The 22,115-nt window shown below is 38.3% G+C and overlaps 1 protein-coding gene and 1 long non-coding RNA gene across 15 annotated transcripts; one reads left to right on the top strand and one right to left on the bottom strand.

Annotated features, from left to right (window-relative positions):
• The first annotated feature begins 10,396 nt into the window (after positions 1-10,396).
• On the top strand, positions 10,397-18,420 carry LOC100679148. 14 transcript variants are annotated; one of them, XR_004227347.1, is made up of 7 exons: positions 10,397-10,411; positions 11,208-11,894; positions 12,147-12,287; positions 12,516-12,653; positions 14,660-14,881; positions 17,674-17,904; positions 17,984-18,420. XR_004227347.1 is itself a non-coding variant. In XM_031928170.2 (4 exons), exons 1-3 carry the CDS (start codon positions 13,011-13,013, stop codon positions 17,698-17,700), a joined length of 453 nt encoding a protein of 150 aa, XP_031784030.1. In that variant the 5' UTR covers positions 12,740-13,010; the 3' UTR covers positions 17,701-17,904; positions 17,984-18,420. The 14 variants fall into 14 exon arrangements, 2 of the variants coding, with proteins under 2 accessions (XP_031784030.1, XP_031784031.1); XR_004227349.1 differs by lacking the exon at positions 10,397-10,411 and having other exon boundaries at positions 11,204-11,218; positions 11,304-11,894; XR_004227348.1 differs by lacking the exon at positions 10,397-10,411 and adding an exon at positions 12,891-13,298 and having other exon boundaries at positions 11,217-11,894.
• On the bottom strand, positions 12,439-13,660 carry LOC116417070. The gene is made up of 2 exons (XR_004227353.1): positions 13,577-13,660; positions 12,439-13,400 (listed from the first exon to the last, which is right to left on the bottom strand). It is a non-coding gene; the product is annotated as an uncharacterized LOC116417070 (long non-coding RNA).
• Positions 18,421-22,115: the final 3,695 nt, after the last annotated feature.

Genomic DNA, 22,115 nt, shown 5'->3' with positions numbered 1-22,115 from the left:
CTTATGAGCAGGGTGGCCAGATTTCATAAACCCTGTGTCGCCACCTATTGGCTGTGAAATCGCAACAAGTCGCCGCCTATTTGGTAGCAAAATCGCCGTACAAATCGCCTCTGGTATAGCTTTTCTAACTTCTATAAAATGGCGCAAAATTTAAAAATGCATAAAAAGAATAACACGCGCAGAGCTCGCTTAAATGTACTTAGTGAATTTTAAATAATATAATAAAAGAAAAAAAACAATTTTTCATTATGAATGTCTTAGTCTTAGCATGCTTGTATTAGTGAATATTACAAATATTTTATAATTTGTATTTTAATATCTGTCAGTATCACTAATAAAAAGAATCACATATATGTGGGGGTCCCCTCTGAGCACCACCAAGGGACCGACGCGCCACCTGGCGCACCACCACGCCGTGGCGAGCGTGAGGCGAGCTTAGGCGCTTGAGCAGTCTCGGCCCGGCCGCCGATCTGGACAGACCTGTCGGTCTTACACCTTATTGTTTTCTACAGTCGTTAATAATATAAGTTGTTTGTCATTATACGCCAAGTCATCATTTATTAACCTGGTCTGTCCTATTCCTGCCTTATCTCCAATCGGAGCGCAGAAGGGACTCTTTCATCTCCAAAGTGGTGACCCCGTCTTAGAACTCGCAATCCGCGAGTCATCGCGCGGCGCCGTTTTCGACGCCGCGCCATTTCGCGAAGTCTCGGCTTTTCTGATTGGCGGCCAGCAGTCTTTCGCTCATTTCGAGCTTTTAGCTCTTTCGTCAGCCTTTACACTGACTATAATTCTCTTGTCTCGCGTCGGCCCCTTTACAGCCACGCGACGACAATTTTATCTTTCTGTCGACTTTTACATCGACTCACGTCCTGCGACGGATATTTACAACCGCGCAGAGACGCTTTTATCTTTCTCGTCGAGTCAACTCCGAGAAATCGAAGTCTCGCGCCGGCCATTTGTAGCCGCAAGCTGACGCTTTTACCTCACTGCAGTTCGAGACCTGCAGTTTTGACGCAACCACGAGATCAGCAAACGACGGCCCACGGCAGCGGACACCAGCAGCGCGGCACCAACGAGCATCAGCAGCGCAGCACCCGCTGCAACATCACCGGCGGCTTCTCTCCACCAGCACTCATCAGCGCACCGACGCCTCGACCAACATCATCGCCCCGGCGCCTCGAGGGCGGCATAATCATCGCCAGGACAGGCGGATCCTTTTGCGAGGTCGAGTCGCTTTTCCCATCGCGCCTCGCGAAACCTGCCACTCGGCGCCGGGAACGCTGTCACGTCGCGCAAAGCCGCCATTTCGCGCTACATGCCGCGCTCCGCGCCCGCACGTCACGCTGTCTCTCTCATTCTCGCGCGCAGTCGGCCATTTTAAGCCGCGCGTCGCGTCTCTCGCACCGCTCGCTCTGCTACCGCGCAGCGAGTAGTGGCTCAGCGCGCCGACGTCTCGCCATCATCGCCGAGCTGTCCAGGAGGCCCCGCTTCGGCCTCAAAAATCGCCGCGGAGAGGCTCCTCGAGGCCTAACACCGTCAGCGCAGCAACAGCAGCAGCCTCGGAGCCAGTGACACCAGCACCAATGGCAAAATCATCGGCAGCCCCGCACCACCGAGCATCGCCAGCGCACCGAGCCCCCGAGCACGCGCATCATCTCCGGCGCCTTGCAGCCCTCATCACCGGCTTCAAGACAGGCAGGTCTCTTTGCGAGGATCGAGTCGCTCTTCTCGTCGCGCCCTCGCGAAGCTTGTCGCTCGGCGCCGGGAACGCCGTCGCGTCGCTCATGGTCGCCATTTCGCGCCACACGCCGCGACCCTCGTACCGCGCTCGCTCGTCGCGCTACCTCTCTTGCGTACAATCGGCTATTTTAAGCCGCGCATCGAGCCTCTCGCGCGCCATTCCGCGCGCGCCACATCATAAGTGCTACATCGCATCGGGCTCTGCACAGCGAACAACCGCACGCCGGGACTCTTTAATCATCGCTCGCAGCGACCGTGTAGCGGCAAATCACAGTGCTCAAGGCCATCGCACCACCGCTCTCCTGGGGCCACCAGCAACTACCAGGCCGTGCGCTCGACTATGCGCAGGGGCCAGCTCCGTCGAGGACGCTCGACGACGCTCGCTCCGGCCTTCTTTCCATCGCAGTCGGCGCTGGTACCCACGGACAGCCACAGCAAGGTCTCTTTCAGCGCATCGTCCAGCTTCGACCGCATCCTCGTTACCGATGTCCTGGTGCATTCCGGCAACCGAGGATGTTCATCAGCCAAGGACGCTCTTCAACGCCGTTGACCCTAGGCTTCAGGTCGCCGGCCGCTGCAGCGACAATCTGCAGCACTGACACGCCTGGATGCTGTCCAGGCAGACATCGTTTTTTTTTTAACAGACGGCCATAGGTCTCATTCCGACGCTTTCCTGGGTCTTCATCAAACCAGCCTATGAAGGACCTGGTAGCTTTCGACCCAGCGTCAGCCCGTCTCCGCTCTGCAGCCCTCAACTTCTTCGGCACGGGCGCCGCGTCCAGCAGCCGCAGCCTCCCTTACTCAGGCAGGACTTCACTCTCATCAGGAATTCTTCTCATCGTTCCTCGGGCATTCCGCCCTCATCACTGGTGGGGGAGTAGCTGTGGGGGTCCCCTCTGAGCACCACCAAGGGACCGACGCGCCACCTGGCGCACCACCACGCCGTGGCGAGCGTGAGGCGAGCTTAGGCGCTTGAGCAGTCTCGGCCTGGCCGCCGATCTGGACAGACCTGTCGGTCTTACACCTTATTGTTTTCTACAGTCGTTAATAATATAAGTTGTTTGTCATTATACGCCAAGTCATCATTTATTAACCTGGTCTGTCCTATTCCTGCCTTATCTCCAATCGGAGCGCAGAAGGGACTCTTTCATCTCCAAATATACATATAAACACACGGAAAATCTATATCTATATCATTAAGTAATCTTTGTACTTCAATATCATCTATATCTTCTGACTCATTCTTTTGTTGATCAGAGTACATTGTTTGGGAATTCAAATTCCTTAAAATTTCAGCAGAAGGAACAAATTTTTCGCAACAAGTTTTATTCGCATAAAAATGCATTTTAATTCGAAGTATAGCATTTAACAATGTTATCATCATTTTATTACGAAATTTAGTTCTTACGCTATTCATTACACTAAATACCCTTTCAACAATTGCATTCGTCGACGGTCAACTTAAAATAGTTAGAGCATACAATGCTATTTCGCGGAAAATATGTTTCCCACCTACGTTTTTAAACTCGTAAACTTTTGGCCAAAATTGGTATGCATCAGCAACTTGCGTCTGCTCAAGGATTTCTGACCAATTTATCATTTGTAGTTTGTTGTACTCGTTCTCCAGTAAACCTAATTCTTTTTGATTTGCGAATACATCTAAAAATGGTAAATTTTCGATTTTTGCTCGCGTCGGACTTAAACATACACTAGGCGAAATCATTTTTATTCTTTGAAAATGGTTAAGGTTTTCAGGAAACCTTTTAGTCAATTGTAAACATAGTTTTTTAATGTAGCTAAATGCCCTGCACTCGATATCATTTTTCAGCTCGTCATTTACTAAATCTTTATTTTCTAATAATGATAATTTATATTCAATTCAAAGTCGGCTTCATTTACATGCAAATAAGCTTCATCATTTTCTAGAGCTTCATCGATTTGGTCAAAATTTGAAATAAAACTAGGTTTTAATATTTTTTTTGCTAAAAATGTTATAAGATTCGCTAAATCATCATAAGCACAGCTCATGTTAACATTTTCGCTCTGAAACGCCATATTTACATCGTTTAGTTCAAATAATATTGGCTTAACAATTCTTAAATATAAGTAATTGGTAAGTAATATCATTAAGCATAGTATTTAACTGCCTTGCAGTGTAGCACTTTTCCGTTTTTACAATCGTAGCAAAAAAAGCTTTTTAGTTCAAAATAATGTTCTAATATTACTCTGACTACGTTATAACGAGCAAGCCATCGCGTATCTGCGATCGTTTAATAAATTCATGAAAAGTCTTGGGCAAATCATCGCTGTTCTCAGATATTATATTAATAACATCCCACAGAGCTTTATACTCTGCTATTCTTTTAGGACTATTGGAAAACCAATTATAAATTTCTCTCAGCAAAAATTTTACAGATGCAGGAAACTCATCCGCTGCACTTGACGCTGCTAAATTAAGGGCATGGCACACGCATTTTACTAATTGTAACTTAGGAGCATCTTTCTTAAGAAGAGTGTATAATGAATGTTTTTTTCGGCATAGGTTTGATCCTCCATCTGTACCTAATCCTATTAAGTTAGTAATGGGCAAATGTATGTCATTTAAAAATTGTGTGACTAGTGAGCACAGTGTATTAGCATCTGCTTTTTGAACTTCAATTAGTCCTAAATAATCTGTAATAACTCTACTTTGAGTAGTACTGAAGTACTTTATACATAGACATAAATACTTATTTTTAAAACTCGTGGATTCATCTACAATTATAGAGTATGGCATGTTTCCGACATCATTCACCAACTCTTTCAGCATATTCGGAGCAATCACGTACTTAATTAGATTTGTACATTTTGTACGGTGCAATCTGAGATCAGGCATGCTTATACTCTTTAATATTTCACATAAATGATCCGAAGATCGTATACTATTGTGGCATGCTAAAAATACAGATAATTTGAGATCACGTATTTTGTTATCATCCTTTGATGAATTACTAGTACACATATCAGAGATTCTACTTTGTTTCACATGTGTGCATTCCATGTTTTGCACATGAATGACCATTGTAGCATGTTTTTGTAAGTCTTTTTGGTGTGCTCGGTAGTTCTTATTACATACATTGCATTATTGCAATGTGCTTGCTTTGCAAAGTCTTTACTCTTAGTCAGCCAACCTAAAATATATATAACGTATTATACAATAATTCAATATTTTAAACTTAGAAAATATTGAAGATGATAGCAAAAAGATTTACAATAGACAAAAATTCTTAACCTTCGCCCATGATTCTTTCTCCCAATCTGGGTTATAATTGTAATTTCGTTTTTTCATGCGTGCGGTTTCCTTAGATATAGATGACATTTTGTGATAAACCTCACTCTCGAATTCGGGCGGCCCTATATAATGCAAAAAAGTAGCATTAATTAAAATTTATAATAGTATTGCGACCGCGATAACTGTAAATAGCGAGATTGGTTAAATGCGGCGCGCAACGCAACTTCCAAAAATTACATGTAAACAAATAAAATAGCTAAATTTTGAGGCAGAAAGACGAAACACAGGTAGAAGAACAATCATACAATCATACTTACTTTATTACTTATTTGAAATAGAAATTTTCCTCGTCAGTTGTCAGTATCGCTATCACTGCTTCCTATTAAAACCGTATCTGCTAAGCTATCATCGGAAACATCAAATTCTAAAATATAATCAAAGATATTGCGCAAAAGGCTCTTGATTAATAAAAAGTTTTCAGTTAACTTGATTTGAACGTCGTTTAATTTTTTCGATTGAATATTCTCTGCTTCTCTGCTTTATTACACCAGAGCAGGATCTGATCTACAGATCTCCTGTTTGCTTGAACTATTCTTTCAAAATCACGTAATTCTCGCAATCTGGTATTCTTACTACTACTTCCAAAAGTTTCCACTAAATTATTCTTTAAACGTACTAATGCAGATTTCTGGACTTCTAAACAGGGTAATAAATCCACTATGAGCTTATTTGTAGTATTGTAACTGTTACGATTGTTAGACATCGAGATCGCGATGAACACAAATAGACAAAGATCCGCTCGCGTTTTGCACCTTCAATTGTCTGTTCAACTGTCGGCTATCGGGCTATGTAATGTAAAGCTGTAGAGGACAAAGAGATATGTGTATTAGCTTGCCGGCTCTTGACTCACGACTCAAGTCGCACGAGTTACGACCTATACGGTAAAGGGTAGGCCATGACCGGGCACGTTCCAGCCTGCAGATATTAAAATTTCAAAATGAAAAAAATCTCATTTTATAGATCTCAATTAGCCCTTTCGACCTACGTTAATTAATTTATAAGCCCGTTTTTCGTTTTCCCAGGAAAAATCGAAATATAATTTTCAATTTTCCGCTACTTAAAATAGCCATATCTCTTTCAAAAATGATTATTTTTTACTCTACCAAGCGTGAAAAAATTGCCCTTGCGCTAATTTAAGTTTCCCGTGTGCTAATTCTTAAAAATATTCAATAATTATTATTGTAAACCATAAAAAACCGTCGTGGCATTTCCAAGCCAATTATTTGCGCATTGCGCATGCGCGATAGAATAAAGGTGATACTCACATCATCAACTGCAGATCAGCTGATGCTACACGCACGGACGGACTTTAGAAGTTATTTTTCTTAACGTAAGTGTTTCTATAATTATTAGATAAAGTGTTCTTTTATCATTATTAGGTATATTGTGTGGTTTTACAGTGTTAAGTTGAACGTATGAGTCGACAAAAAAGCTGTGTTTTAATTGAATGACAATTGAAACATAGCTTTTTTATGTGAAATATAACCATACTTTTACACCTGTTTTTTTATTACATGGCATTTGGAACTCGAAAGTTCATCGCCTCATCTACGCAAGCCTTCCACGCTGCCCTATCTTGTGTCAACCCCACCCAAGATGCACCTCTCCGATCGACACCCACCCGTCCTATTTCTACTAGATCCGCTTTTACGTTGTCCTCCCATCTACGTCTAGGTCTACCTAGAGGTCGCGTTACCATCGGCCTGCCCTTCATGACACGCGCTGCCGTACGGTCGTCTCCCATTCTCGCTACGTGCCCTGCCCATCCCAATCTGCGCGATTTTATTATTCTGTTAATATTTGGTGACGCGTACAGATTGTGTAACTCATCATTGTGTAGTCTCCTCCATTCCCCGGTTTCCTCATCTTTCTTCGGCCCGTATATTTTTCGCAAGACTTTATTTTCAAATACCCTAAAACGGTTGTCCGCCTGCTTAGTGAGAGCCCACGTTTCGCACCCGTACAGAACCACCGGCAGTATTATTGTCCTGTATATTCTTATTTTAACGTTTTTAGACAACAGCCTCAACTTAAGTAAATTACTCACGGCGTAGAAGCAAGCATTACCCGAATGGAGTCTCTTATTTATTTCGACATTAATCTCGTTTCTATCATTTATGGTCGTACCCAGATACCTGAATTCGCTAACCTTTTCAAAAGTAAAATTCCCAACTCTGAGATCTTCCTCCCCTCTGCAGATGCCTAGCTTATCCACAATCATGTACTTTGTTTTTGATTCACTCACTTCTAACCCTGTATACTCCACCGCTTTTATGAGGATTTCCGCGTTTCTTGCTACCGTTTCCCTACAATCCCCCAGTATATCCAAATCATCTGCGTAGCCTAGTATCTGCGTTGTTCCATTAAGCGTTGCGCCCATCTGGCTAACCTGCATTTTTTTAACGGCATACTCTAACGTTAAGTTGAACAGCACCGTAGAGAGCCCATCCCCTTGTTTTAAACAATCGCGTATCATGAAGGGTTCTGATACATTACCGCCTACTCGGACCTTTCCCGTGCTTCCGTTCAGACATATTTGAATTAATCTCACGAGTTTTTTCGGTACACCGAGAAGTACTAGAATTTGATACATTTTGCTTCGCTTAATAGAGTCGTACGCTTTTTTAAAATCTATAAATAGTTGGTGTATGGTTTCGCAAAATTCCCACTTTTTCTCTAACAACTGTCTTATGGTAAACATTTGATCGCTCGTCGATCTGTTGCGCCGAAATCCGCACTGATAATCTCCTACTATATCTTCCGCGAATGGAGTGAGTCTAGCTTGTATTACGTTTAACAGAACTTTGTAGCACGTTGCTAAAATTGAAATACCCCTATAGTTATTGCAGTCTGTCTTATCCCCCTTTTTAAAAATCGGTATAATGATAGATTCCTTCCAATTTTCGGGTATTGTTTCATTTTTCCAGATGGCACATACTAGTTTATAGATTTTGAAAGTGAGCTCGACGCCCACATATTTGAGTAACTCAGCTGGTATAGAGTCATTTCCCGCGGCTTTGTTGTTTTTTGGTTTTTTAATCGCGGCCTCTACTTCTTGGTAGCTCGGTTCCTCCACGTGGGGTTCAGCAGTGTGAATTTCGTCCCCTAATTCTTCGCTATTTTCGTGCACGTTTAATAATTTATCGAAATAATTTTTCCACAGTGACAGTATTTCGTTGTCATTTGTTACGAGGTCCCCATTTTCGTCCTTCATCAATTGCGTTCTACTCCTAAAACCCTTTCTGATGGCGTTAATCCCTCTGTACATTTCGCGAGGGTTATTTTCCTTACTGTTAGTTTCTATTCTCCTAATAAGATTCTTTTGATACTCCCGCTTCTTATTTCTGTAGATCGCGCTCGTTTGTTTCCTTACGTTAGAATACTCTTCTACGGTCCTATCGCTTCTATTTTGTAAGCTATCTAATTTAGCCTTTTTGCGCCTTTCAAACCAGAGTTCGCACTCTTCGTCAAACCATGGTTTGCTCTTTGGCTTTTTCTTTTTACCCAGTACTTTGTTCGCGGCCTCTTTTACCGTTTTTTCGATGTCCCCCCATAAGCTATTCGGTTCGTCATTCCCCTCCGGCGATGTGTTTGCTTCTTCAAGTGCCTGAAACCTGTTATTAATTTCTATCTGGTACCTAATTCGCTCTGTTCTATCTCGTAGTTTCTCAATATCGAAGCTTTCTACCTTCTTTGCTCGCTTACTATTTTGATTCGCTACTAGTCTAGCTCTTAATTTGGCTACTACTAGGAAGTGGTCCGAGTCGCTATCTGCCCCTCTGTAAGCCCTTACGTCAAGAACATTAGTATGACGTCTTTTTTTCAATGAGGAAATGATCAATTTGGTTCTGTGTGGCCCCGTCCGGCGATGTCCACGTTGCCTTGTGTATGTTCTTGTGCTTAAAACACGTAGTTTTGATTATAAGATCTTTTGCCGCCGCGAAATTTATGACCCTAATACCGTTATCATTACTGGCTTCGTGCAGGCTTTCCTTACCTATAGTAGGCCTAAACATTTCCTCGCTACCTATTTTAGCATTGAAATCGCCTAATACTATTCTTGTGTCGTAAGACGTGAACTGGTCGATTACCTGCTCTAAAGTTTCGTAATAGGGATCCTTAGCTTCTTCTTCTTCGTCCTCTGTAGGACAGTGTACATTAATAAATACATATCTATACCATTCACCTTCGATAATGATGTACGAGAGCCTATCATTGACGGATTTGAAACTTTTAACCGAATGTATGATGCTTTTGCTTACGAGAAATCCGGTGCCTAGAGATCCCCCACTCCCGGCCCCATATAGGTACGTGAAGTTACCCGATGCTAGTACTCCGCCATCTGGCCACCGCGATTCCTGTATTGCTACCAAATCTAGATTGTACCTATCAGCTTCCTTTACGAGTTCTTTAAACGCACCTGCTCTGTATAGACTGCGAACATTCCAAGTTCCGACCCTTAAGTCCCTTTTGGTTCGGATTTGATTTTTTTGAGCCATGATGTTATGTTAAACCCGCGCGCTTCGGATCCTGTTCCGATCGCAGGTGAGTCCACCGTTCTAGAGGTGATAACCCCCATACCTCTCTAGAACTAAGTATGAGAGCTTTCCGACTTTGACGAGGGCAGTGTCAATTCGTCGTCAGACACACTACGGTTTCATTCTCGCATCCTAACGCCCCCCTGCAAGGCAGCGCGCCTTCGCTGGCATCGTTACCGCGTAAGACCAGGTGACGAATCATTCTACACATCCCCTTTCGGGGCAGTTGTCATCGCTCCCGCATCCTCCTCGGCAGCAGGATTTTTGCCCATTTTTGTAATGTGTGATGAAAGAGATAGATTGAGAGATAACAGATAATGTGAAGTGTTTTTGTTGTTGTGGTGCTTGCGTAGTGTTTCTAGATGAATGCGTTCGACAGTGTGGGCTCATCACACCCACGCCTGTTCCTATCGGCTGTCCGCGGCTGCTTATTCAATTTATTCGCAGCTAACCTCTTTCTCAGGGGCTGTTCCTCTATCCGCAACCTAAGGACGCGCTGTGTAGTGGTGATAGTCACCCACCCGTCCGATCTGGACGACAACGCCCAAGACCCACTTAGGGTAGCGTCATTGTAACAGACTTTTTTACACCTGTATCAGTATTTATTTTGAATTATTAGGTTATTCATTTTTTCTATTGAATTCAAGTTAGATATCTAAATAAAATACAATTTTGAACTTTTTTTTATAATCTAAGAGATATAGATAGAGATAGTTTATCACTAAAAGTAGTAATTTTACCACTAAGGAGTAGTTTCTCCTCTTAAAATCTGAAAACGATTTCAATAAAAAAATAAAAGGTACCTCAAATGTTACAGATATAATGAAATCGCCTTCATCTGACTCCCCTAAAAAGAAGACTGACATTATTCGTAGAGTGTCTCCGCGGCCGATATCGCGTACGCGAAAAAAATGTAGCGTACGCGAGAAAATTTTAGCGTACGCGAAAACCACAGACAATTTTCCGGAAAATTTTTCGCGTACGCTACTAATCAACCTTTCGCGTGCGCTAAATCTGTCGCGCACGTTAGAAAAATCAACTTTTCGCGTACGCTAGAATAGTATACTATACCACGGGAGCCGAAAATTGCAATTAAAGTTTGCATTTTGAGGTTGGAGTGGTATAAATGAACTTTTTTTTTTGTTAGCAATTCTTTCGCGTACGCTAAAGTGCTCTACATTTCCTATATATAATAGAAGCAACAAGAGTGACTTATGAAGGATGAATGAAACATCTCTATGTATAAGTACTCCGTTTGCTTCTTATAAGAAAATTTGGAGCACTTTAGCGTACGCGAAAGAATTGCTCTTAAAAATACTAACGTGCCTGAAAAGTTTATATCTAGCGTGCGCGAAAGATCTAGCGTACGCGAAAGGATGATTTTTCTAGCGTGCGCGACAGATTTAGCGTACGCGAAAGGTTGATTTGTAGCGCACGCGAAATTTTCCCGGAAAATTTGTTAGTTGATTTCGCATACGCTACAAAGTTTTCGCGCACGCTAAATTACATTTCGCGTACGCGATATCGGCCGCGGAGACACACTCTTATTCGTATATCAAATTTGAAAAAGTTATCAACGCAGTCTATTTAATCAGGAAAAGATGCAGTAAGAGATCCCACTAATGAGATGAAAATCTTCAGAGTAATTGAAATGCAGCCAATTGATGTTGCTGCATACTTGCAATTATTAGGTGAAAGTTTGACCATGATTAGTGAAAGGCTGAAGGAACAGAATGGACAAATCACTGTTTTGGGAAGTCTTTCATTCAGAACGCAACAGGTTCCTGCCATTGGAACTCAAAACACAAATCAGTATATATACCGATAGCTTTTTCAAGAAATGCTTAATGATGTCTGACCTACCGGTGATGCATTCACCTCCTGAATATGTACAAGCGCATCAATTTCACAATCAAGGTCAAGTAGGTACTTTAATCATTAGTGTCTGACTTTTCAGACAATGTAGCTTGGTGGTCATTGATAACTCTCAGAGTTCTAACACAAAGCCTAAAAAGAAGTGCTGATGACAAGTGCGTAAAGGAATTTCTGAACGCATTAGAAAGTGAATGTACAGATGATGTAAATTTTTTAAAGCAAAAGCCTCGGCTCAAAAGTATTCTTTCTTCAGAACAACAAGGCTAGATGCCAATTGCTTCTTTCGAGCTTATAGCACGTAAGCGAGTAAAGGTAATTTAGTTCAGCTGGAAGACAACTCCAGAGAGAAGCTGACTTATCAACATTTCATAGAAGGTGATCATACTGTTAAGGAATCTTGCAATCAGGTCTGTATTTCGTTTTCTTAAAAATTATTGGATTCTTACTAAAACTTATTAAAGACTGTTATATTATAATTAATATATTAATTAATAAATAATTAATAAATTATTCATAAAAAATTCTTTATCAAACTTGATCATATTAAGTATTTAATTTGGAAAGGTTAAATTGTTGAATTGAATTCAGTATGCATAAAATAATTTTAACATTAAGTAAAAGTTCTCTCATAAATCAAACAAAATTAATATTTTTTTCAGAAGGTAGAGTATTTCAAGAGATCAAAGAGTCTGATCACATTCACATTATTGCTACGAGTACTGCGTTGAATCCTGGAATATAGGTAAGATACACGGATCGAGGTGCTGGCACTGAAGTAACAGCTCATGACTTCCCAGAAGGTAACACCATTATACTCATGTTTACTCATTATATAATTAATTAAAGGTTTCTAAAATTCCCTTTTGTCACTAAGAGTGAAGGATTCACTTTCTTTTTTGTAGTTCATGTGTAAATTTATAATTAAAATTTTCAAGAATTGAAACAAAGAAATAAAACATAAAACATAGCTATTTTATTAATAAATATTTACATTTCTTTTTTTTTCAAATGTATGTATGCTTAAACAGGCCCAATCAACACGGACTATATAATTTTGGAGCAAATCAGCAGAAAGATGAAATCTCCATGATTCCGTGACTAGTCAGTAACACCTATTAAAATAGTTAGTTGCTTCCTCTTGGCTTGGAAGTTTACTTTGTAATGACGTAAGTATTTAACAATAATTTAAATAAATATAGTTTATGAGATCATAATCAAGTGAATTTCATAATTAGCTTAATAGAAATTTCTTTTTGGTCTTGCTTCTTCATTTTTTTTTTTGCAAGAGGTTAGATTATTTTAAATGCACACTTTTGACGTATAATATGCCACTTATTTTGATTTTTGATGGATGAAGTGATACAATTTTATTGTATTTAACTAAATCATTTCTTTCCACCCAGTTATAATTTGTTAAACAGCATGCTAAGTAGTGGCCAATTCCGTTGGAATCTAATGGAGGAACATATTTTGCTACACCGCATAACATAAAGGTTTCATCTTTTATTGACATTCTTTGTAGTATGTCATTCAAATCAGTATCGAAGTTTTCTGCATCTATTTTTAATTCGTCCTGTGCATATGTGGATTTTCTGTATACTTCATCAGTATCAATCCATAGATACTGTTCCGTCGAGACCCGAGGAGAAGAATTCCGCCGTGAAAACGGCATCGAGCGAACTCCGCGAGGTCGACGTAGAGCCCGTGGCGCCATCTCCCGTGCTCGAGTTGAGTAAGCGACTTCGCAACTTGCTGCACTCGCCGACAGCGCCGCCGGCCTCGGGTGTGTTCCAGAGGGAACGCCAGCAGCGGTACAGCAGTCCGGTCCGCGTTCGAAATTCCGGTGCTGTGCTGTTACTGTGAAATCGTTCCGCGTCAGCTGATTCTGTTTGTACTGTTTGCAGTTGTAACCTCTTGAACAAGTTGGGTTTTGTAATTGAGGTCTGGAATTACAACAAATTTTTTTCTATACCTTGTACACGAAGAATAATCTTTTCGTGCGTTTCAGGGTCATAAAAAGTAATTTTCTCTGTATAATTTTCCATACTAATTTGGTAATAACTTTTACAGCACCATGAAAAAAAGATACCATGCAAACAGCTGACGCGGAACGATTTCACAGTAACAGTACAGCAGCGGAATTTCGAACGCGGACCGGACTGCTCGTGTCGCGCGTGTAAATTGTGTCTTGAAAAAATCTGTTTATTTCTTCTTCAAGGTTTTGATAATTCTCTAACCATGCTATTTTCAAATTTGATAAAAAGGTTGTTATTTTTTTGGATTCATTCATGTGTCCACAATCTTGACATGTAACTTTTTCAACAGTACTTTCATATTCGCCCATCAGTAATTCAAGAAGTTGACTGATATTAACATAACAATTAACAATATTACAGTCTGGTTTGAACAACGAATATAGTATGTGTGATCTATTTGTATACAGTACCGTATTCACACCAGATATTGAGTGTTTAAATACTATACTCGCATAGCATGAATATTTTTTTGCTTTCACATCATTTTGACTGTGTTCTATAAAGTTTCTAAAATCAATCACTTTACAACATGCACTACTAAATATTTCTGTCAGAGTATCCAACGCACATGTGTTTAAAAATTTTATTTTTTGTTTTTTTCATGGCTCTTTCAGTCTGTTTATTTCCATTTGTTATATTTCTTTTTCCATTGCTTTTCGTATTCTTGGGTTGCTGCAGGCGTAAAGCAATCTCAAGATTGGGACTAACATGAATGCCTCTAGGCTTTTCAACTGTTTCAGTTTTGACAATTGGGTTTTCATCTTGCGTTAAATTTTTTTCCTCAGGAAGTGATTTTTCATTCAATAACAATGTTGGAATTGTGAGTAATTGTGATCTTCCAAACTTGTATGTATAAGAACTTCTTGTGCCACATTGTAGTCTTCAGAGGCGTTTGTGTTGAATGAAAAATCATGGTTTTTTGCATCGTCATTAATTTGGGAATCCTTCTTTTCAATTATTGACTCAGTGGAATGATTTTTACCTATAAGTATTGAAGAATTAGCATCGTCTAAAAGATCTTCAAAGTCAATGTTGGAAAATTTATTTTTTCATCGTTCTACTACCATCAATTGCTCAGTGTTATAATCTACTTTATTGCTTTATTTTGTTTTCTAATTTTATATTGTTTATTGCAGCTCTGGCTAACTTCATGTCAGCCTCTATTTGTCGACAGTGCTCTACAAGAACCTTATCCTGCCTCAATGTCATGTGCAATAAAGAACGCTTCAATTCTCCAAAATATGTCTCTGACCGGGCTGAAGATGATACATGATGAGGATTTTGAAAATGTTCCTGCATTACATTTGTCCAACAGACAAATTCTTTGGATAATTCAACCAGCCTGTCACCAAAATTTGGTAAATAATAATCATTATTCTGAATTCCAACATATGAAAGTTTTTCGTTCGAAACTTTTGAAATAACTGCTGATTTGATTGCTTAAATGTATGTGTGCGTTAGTGAATCTTTTTTATTGTCATCTTCATTTTCTAAAACATTATGATCATCTACTTTTTCATTATTATTAAATATTGTAGAATTATTCAAATCAAGAGTAAAAGTCTCTATTAAATTAATTAAATAGTGCATGGCTTTTTGACAGTTATCGTTATAAGTTTCACTGTAGGCAACAACCAAAATATATTTAAAGACTTTTTCAAAAACATCTAATTTTTTTACAGTTGACAAAAATCCAACACTCTTTATGTACAGCTGCTTTACTTTGGCATTTTCTTTTGTAAAACACGGCCACATCCGTGCATGTTGTAACAACCAGCATGTTGTAGATGAGCAATATTTGTTCTCAATTGGGTTTGGATTTTAATCTGTGTTGATTCTCCAAGTAAAATCATTAGGCACGTATCAATTTATGTTCTAAATGATATGCAGTTGAAAGCCAAGCAAGCACCATTCCGTAGAGCCTTACCCATGTCTGTAATCATTTCTCTTGGAATTTTGGCACTACATTGTACCCAATTTTGGATCCAAAAAGTATAAAAACAAGTGTCATTTTTCTCAGACATTGCTTGACATATTGGGACAATCATTTTATCAATGTGTGTACACATAACTGATAAGAATACATCACTAGCATCTCCATCTGGTCTATTGATCTTAAGAGTTATGGATGCTGTAGCATCTAATGATACGGCATTGTTTAATTTGTCTAAAATGTCATTGTACACACTTATTTGTTGTGGTGATCAGTACATTAGAAAAAACTTGTCTTACAAATTGGTTAAATTCCACATTATTTTTTATTTCAGTAAGAGATTCAAACAAGCCTATTCTTCTTTTGATTCCTAATTTTTTGCTTTTAGCATCTTGTGCAGCATTTTGGAGTTGAAAAAGTTTGTACAGGTGGGCAGGTTCCGGATCACCATCTAACATTAACTTTCTAACTTGATCTCGTCTCCACTTCTTAGGGTTTTTGATGCAGAAGTTCTTTCTCGACATTCTCTTTGGCAGATTTTTGCAATCTCACTTTATTTGAATGGAGTATCTTTCTAGAATCTGTTGTAAAAACTTTGAATATTACTGGATCACCTGCTTTTGGCTCTACTTCACATATTGCAGTTATTTTTGCTTTACAATCGGTGCAATGACCTTCTATTTTTATATAGGCATCATAATTACCAACATAGTGTCTCTCAAAGCTGAAAGCGCAGGGTAATTTTGTCTCATTCCATATCAAATCTCTCATAAGATCACACCATCTATCTTGCAAAACTTCCTCTTTGCGTCCATCATCATATATTTTTGGTATTGGTCTGATTGTGGACCACTGATCATTTGTCATTGTAACATTAAAAACTAAGTTATATTTTTTATTGTCACTTTTTGGCATAATCCTTTTTTTGGGAATTTCTTCTTCATCAGTATCGCTTTCCTTTTCAATTCTTTCAATCTCATTATCCTGTTTTTCAACTTTTCTTTTTTTTTTGATTCGCAGCCATCTATTTTAATGTTATAATCATGGTTTTCTTCTTCTATATTATCTATAATGGTGTCTTGCAAGCCCTTATGTCTTTTATAATAAGTGAGGGTATTATGCCTATCTTGTTTGACATGATTGAATAAATTTACAACGCTTATTAAATTGTCAAAAGGGTTACACACTTCTTGCCACACATTGTTCGTTCTAGTTTTGAATGTTTTGTCTTCTTCAAAAATATCAAAATCTAAAAGTTTTTCTAATATTTTTTCATGCGAAACTTGAGCCTTGCGCCCAACCATTTTAATTCAGTAGTTTTATTATCCAATAATAATATTCTTATTCTGATTTACTGAAAACTGAAAATAACTATGGTATTCAAGAAAATAGCTGAACTATATCAAAGAAGTTAATACCCATATGTATGACAACGCTTTATAATTATTTTGTCTTCATAACAGAACGCTTTAAAATACTTCTTTTGTTTCTTCCAAGAATTCAAACCTTCCGCATATTCATTTATTTCCAATTGACACTCGCCAGTCGCGATCGATTCGATTATCGAAAGTCTTTCAACTGTAGCAGACGATAAATTTAATTTCAAAATTGTAAATATGTTACGCGTCATTATTATTATGCAAACGGCTTATAATTCTGTTTATTATTAAAAATTAATAGAATTTCAGATATTGCTATCTTTTTCTTCTTAGAAAAGTGATTGATAAATTTGTTGAAATATAAGTCTTTGAAATAGCACTAAATTCAAAAAATGTAACCTTAAAATTCAAGCCATAAATTCACCCAATATTAGATAAGTGTTATAATGTTTAGAAGGTAAAAATAGTGATATAAAATGTTTTTGGGATGTTATGTAGTTTTTATTTGTTGTAATTTCTCTGATCGCTTCGTTACATGAGATTTGTTGATTGTTTAGAGCTGGACAATTTAATTGTTTGTGCAGCTGACTTTTATGTGAATGATCTGTAATTAAATTAATTTCATTTTTTCTCATGCTTTTGATATGTGGATATTTTAATGATTTATCAATGCAGAAGTTGAGAAATAATCTGATTGATAATGAATGTCCTTATCAATGGCTAGCTGCGTACTTATCATAAATCTTTTGCTTAATATTTTATGCTTCAGCTGTTGAGTCAATCACAGTCATTATTTTTTGTTGATCTGGTGCACTGACAATAAATATTTCGTTTGCAGTTACAACCAAACATGGGGATTATTTAGTCATAATGGGTGAAAATCAAACAGAAGATAAATCCAGTAGTGTGCCTCAGTATATCATCCAGTACATCACTAAGGAAAGTGCAATGTCCATAACTCGGAGTACGACAATTACTTGGGTGTGCTCAAATCAATCATGGTAAATAATAAGAACCCGTTAGCATTGAAGAAATAACTGAGGATAAACTAAGGATAACTGTGATAAAGGTGAAAATTGCATTCGGAATTTGAACTGATTTACAGTGTACAATAAATACACTAAATTTTTGTCTTTTTTTCTTAATAGATTTGCAGAGGGTTTTGCCATTTATCTCAATTCACAATGAAGCCATTAAATTTGCACATGACCCCTTCACATCTTCAGGGCAATCTATCGGGAGCAATGGTGGGTAGGAAAAGAATTGGCTGGATACTCTAAAACTGTTGGAAATTTGACTGAAGTACTTGTAAGGAATACTGGACACATGGTGCCTGCGGATCCGCCAATGTGGGCTTGGGACTTATAATTACTCGTATTACTCATCACAAACCTTTTTAATTATTTTTGCATAAATTAATTCTGTTAACGATCACATTTAAGAGAATGAAAAAGATTTAGGTGGATGTTTATATACTTTGTAAGTTAATATGATAGAAAAATAGTTTGTGATTATAGAATAAGGTATTTGTACACGATTTCAAAGTTATTTAATAAAAACAATTGATGAGAATTTTAGAACTTAACAATTTTTAAATCTTTGTACACTCGACACGAAAAATATCTGATAAGAACGGTTTGAAAATATCGTAGTGTAATGCGGCCTTTGCCGAGGTTAGGTTAGGCTCCCAAAATTCGCTCTTTAGCGACGAGCTTCGCATCTCGCCGAACACGCAAACTCCATGGTAGAATGCGAGTTTGCGAACAAACTTGTTTAATTTGAAAAACCAAATTGTAATTACAATTACTGTAAAAAAATGTTGTCTAAATTAATACTATCAGAAGTGATAGAAAAAACATCTTAATTTAAAAGAAATAAAAAAATGCATTCAAATTTTTACTTAAAGTTTGAAGTGCCATATTATAATACGTAAACTATCTTTGTTTTAAATGAATTCGGATAAAACGGCAACTTTTCATACATTTGTGGAAATAAGTAACGAAGTAACGGCAGATGGCGAAAATAAACGAGATGACTATGAGATGTTTTTATTATATTATTTATTTAATGCGAATGAAATTCCGATAAAAAAATATACATCAGTAACTGGTGGTAGAAGTAACTAGGAGTGAAATTCCAGAGAGGACCCAGAGAAGTAATTACTTCAACTGGCCTCACGCTTCCAAACATATCATCTGTAAATCCATTGATTTCTGTCACAAAGATAAAGAAAATATGAAAAAATATTCCCAAACTAATTTGATGATGATGGATTAAAAATACTACGTACTGTCTATAACCAACATCAAGCTGCTTGTAAATGATTCTCTCTTTACATCCTCCTGTCTTCTTCGAATCCACTCTATAAATGCTGGACATGCTGCTAAGGACTGCAGCAACGAGTTCAGAAAGTATGTTGCGTATTTTTTGATATTCCAATCATCCCTCTGTACGTCTGGTTCTAACACCTTCGCATTTACTTTTAAAATTTGCAATGTCTCGTTTACTTTATTCGGCTTGCCTAACGCCTTGTTTCCGACGATCTAATCGCGCTTGCTTTTAATAAAAAAACCAAGACCGTAAGGGGCCCCCAATTTCTGTTACGTCCGGGCGGCCACACAGAGCGAATACTCGCACGTTAGAAATAATTACGAATTCCGAGTCGATGACACCTTTTATTTAGCACAGTCCGCTCACGCGATACCGCCTAGGGAAAAGGTAAAGAAGCGCGCGATTTGACCGATAGCTCGACTGACGGTGGGATAGTGATAGCTCACGGAGTAACGAGACTCAAAGTCGCTTCCAAATATATTGAACAGATTAAGATACGACACTATGAACTGACACAACAACGTTGCATGCGACACTGACGATAACGTATGAATAAGGATAAGGACAATCGACTTACTTTGAAGTTGCTGGCTTGTAGTTACTGACTGACTGCCTCGCTCTCATTCTGACGCTGTAGCTCGTCTCGAGGGTGCGGAGTTTTGAATGTAATAAATCGTACGCAAGATTTAATAGTTAAGAGTAATATTTTATTTAACTCGTTTGGTTATAAATGGTACAAGATATAAGACCTCGACTGAGTACAACTCGTGTCTGAGGCAGAAATGCGACTAAGTCCGAAAACTAGGCAAACGCTCTGAGTCTAAGTCCAATTACGGAAAAATAGTAAGAACTCCGGAATTCGAAAGATGCTTCTGCTTGCTCTCTATTGGTGTCCATATTATCAATCATCGCCCCTCAGTACGCGGCCCCTAGCCTGGCCATCATCTGCAATGGTTTTCTTTATTGAAATTTCCCTTATTGTTGCATCTGTTTCCACTTATTTGGGTCTAGTTGCCAGAGATTTATGGCTACCTTATTGTCCGGCAGTCCCAGGGAGTCTCAATACAATAAAAATGTTGTGGAAATGATAAATGTGAAAAACTTAGAGTGATTGTGTTGAAATGTAAAATAATGTGGAAATTAAAAATTTTACATTTAAATTTGGAACATCACTAACATGAAACCTGTCATAATGTTTGCAAATTTTCATGATTTTTCAAAATCATTCACATTTTTACAAATTTATTGGCAACTCAGAAAAGCGTTCTTCCTACTCTCAGAAAAGTAATAATGTTTATCACAAGTCAATAATGTTTACCTGCAAACGTTTCGCGCATATTAAAAAAGTCACGTCGTCTAGTTTACGCAAAAAAATTGATTCGCCATGAAGAGGCACTGACATATTAGCGCGTCGAGGGGCCCTAAATCCAGCGGGAAGAAACGAGAAAACCCGATAGCCCGTTGCAGCGTATGTGTAAATAAGTGCGACTGATATGTAAGGGGAGTATGAGCTGTGCGAGCACGCTAATATGCGCGGCGAAGAGTGTGTGGTGGGGGGAGAGAGCTGTCGCTGCTTTCGTGACGAATTTATCTGTCGCGCCGCCGTGACGCTCGCCGCTCACCGATTCACTCCCCAGTAAAATGTGTACCCGGCGAGCCTATAGAAGTATTCACTTCAAAAAAAGGAATATACAAGGATGACTCAGCTCAAGTGGATTACTTTGAGCTGGCACAAAATAAAGTGCATTTAAGACTGTTACCAAGGACCGACTATCAAAAATTACGTGGGGCATTGAGATTAATGTCAGATGAAGGTGAGCCTATACTAAACGCAAGAAAGAACGCAGGCCACCACTTAAGGGGGCACACCACCTTTGAAATCAAAATCAAAATTTTTCATTAAAAATTTATAAATACTTATATAAATGAACCAAATTCTTTTTACTATTCTTAGACATAATTAACTTTGTTTTGATGGTTTTAGACCTTCTATATACCTCTATAATACCTACGTATAGTAAGGAGTCCATAATTCACTGACCGTAAGATTCCAAAGGAACGAATGGCCCAAATGAGCTGAAAATCTAGGATATTGTTTAAAAGTACATTAGTTATGGTATGAATGAGGGGATTTGGTTTAAATTTCATAGAAAAAAAGTTACATGATAGTTATGTTAAAATTAATCAAAAATTGATAAAAAAATCAGTAATATGCTTATAAAACTTTTTCTATCAAGTTTAAACCAAATCCTCTCATTCATACCATAACTAATGTACTTTTAAACAATATCCTAGAGTTTGAGCTCATTTGGGCCATTCGTTCCTTTGTAATCTTACGGTCAGTGAATTATGGACTCCTTACTATACGTAGGTATTATAGAGGTATATAGAAGGTCTAAAATCATCAGAATAAAGGTAATTATGTCTAAGAAGAGTAAACAAAATTTGGTTTATTTATATAAGCATTTATAAATTTTTAATGAAAAATTTTTATTTTAATTTCGAAGGTGGTGTGCCCCCTTAAACCTTTTGATCCGGAAGCAATAAGGTCAATAAGGGGTGAATTAACAAGCATTGAAGATTACCTTATTTTTTAAAGAAATCATCATTCTCGTAAAGGGTTAGTAGAATACAAACTGTTTATTTATTTTTTTTGTTTTCAGTAATCACTTTAATAATACTAATACTAAAATACAATTATTCAGTTTTCTTTACAAACACTTCAATATCAATGCTATCAGAACTAAAGGAATAAAACTAATATTAGAAGAAATAGAGCACTTTGAAAATTCTCCAGAAAACATTGACATTGAACTTAGCGATGCAACTGCTACTGGACCTGATGTAAAATTTGATCAAATGTGTAATTTCAGTACTGGGGACAAAGTGAAAGTTAGTGAAGGTGAACTGATAAACTGGCAAGGGAAAATAGTTTCTATTAATATTAAT

The sequence above is a fragment of the Nasonia vitripennis genome, assembly GCF_009193385.2.
Source record: "Nasonia vitripennis strain AsymCx chromosome 4 unlocalized genomic scaffold, Nvit_psr_1.1 chr4_random0004, whole genome shotgun sequence".
In the NCBI taxonomy this organism is placed as follows: Eukaryota; Metazoa; Arthropoda; class Insecta; order Hymenoptera; family Pteromalidae; genus Nasonia; species Nasonia vitripennis.
This window is presented reverse-complemented; position numbering and strand designations above follow the sequence as displayed.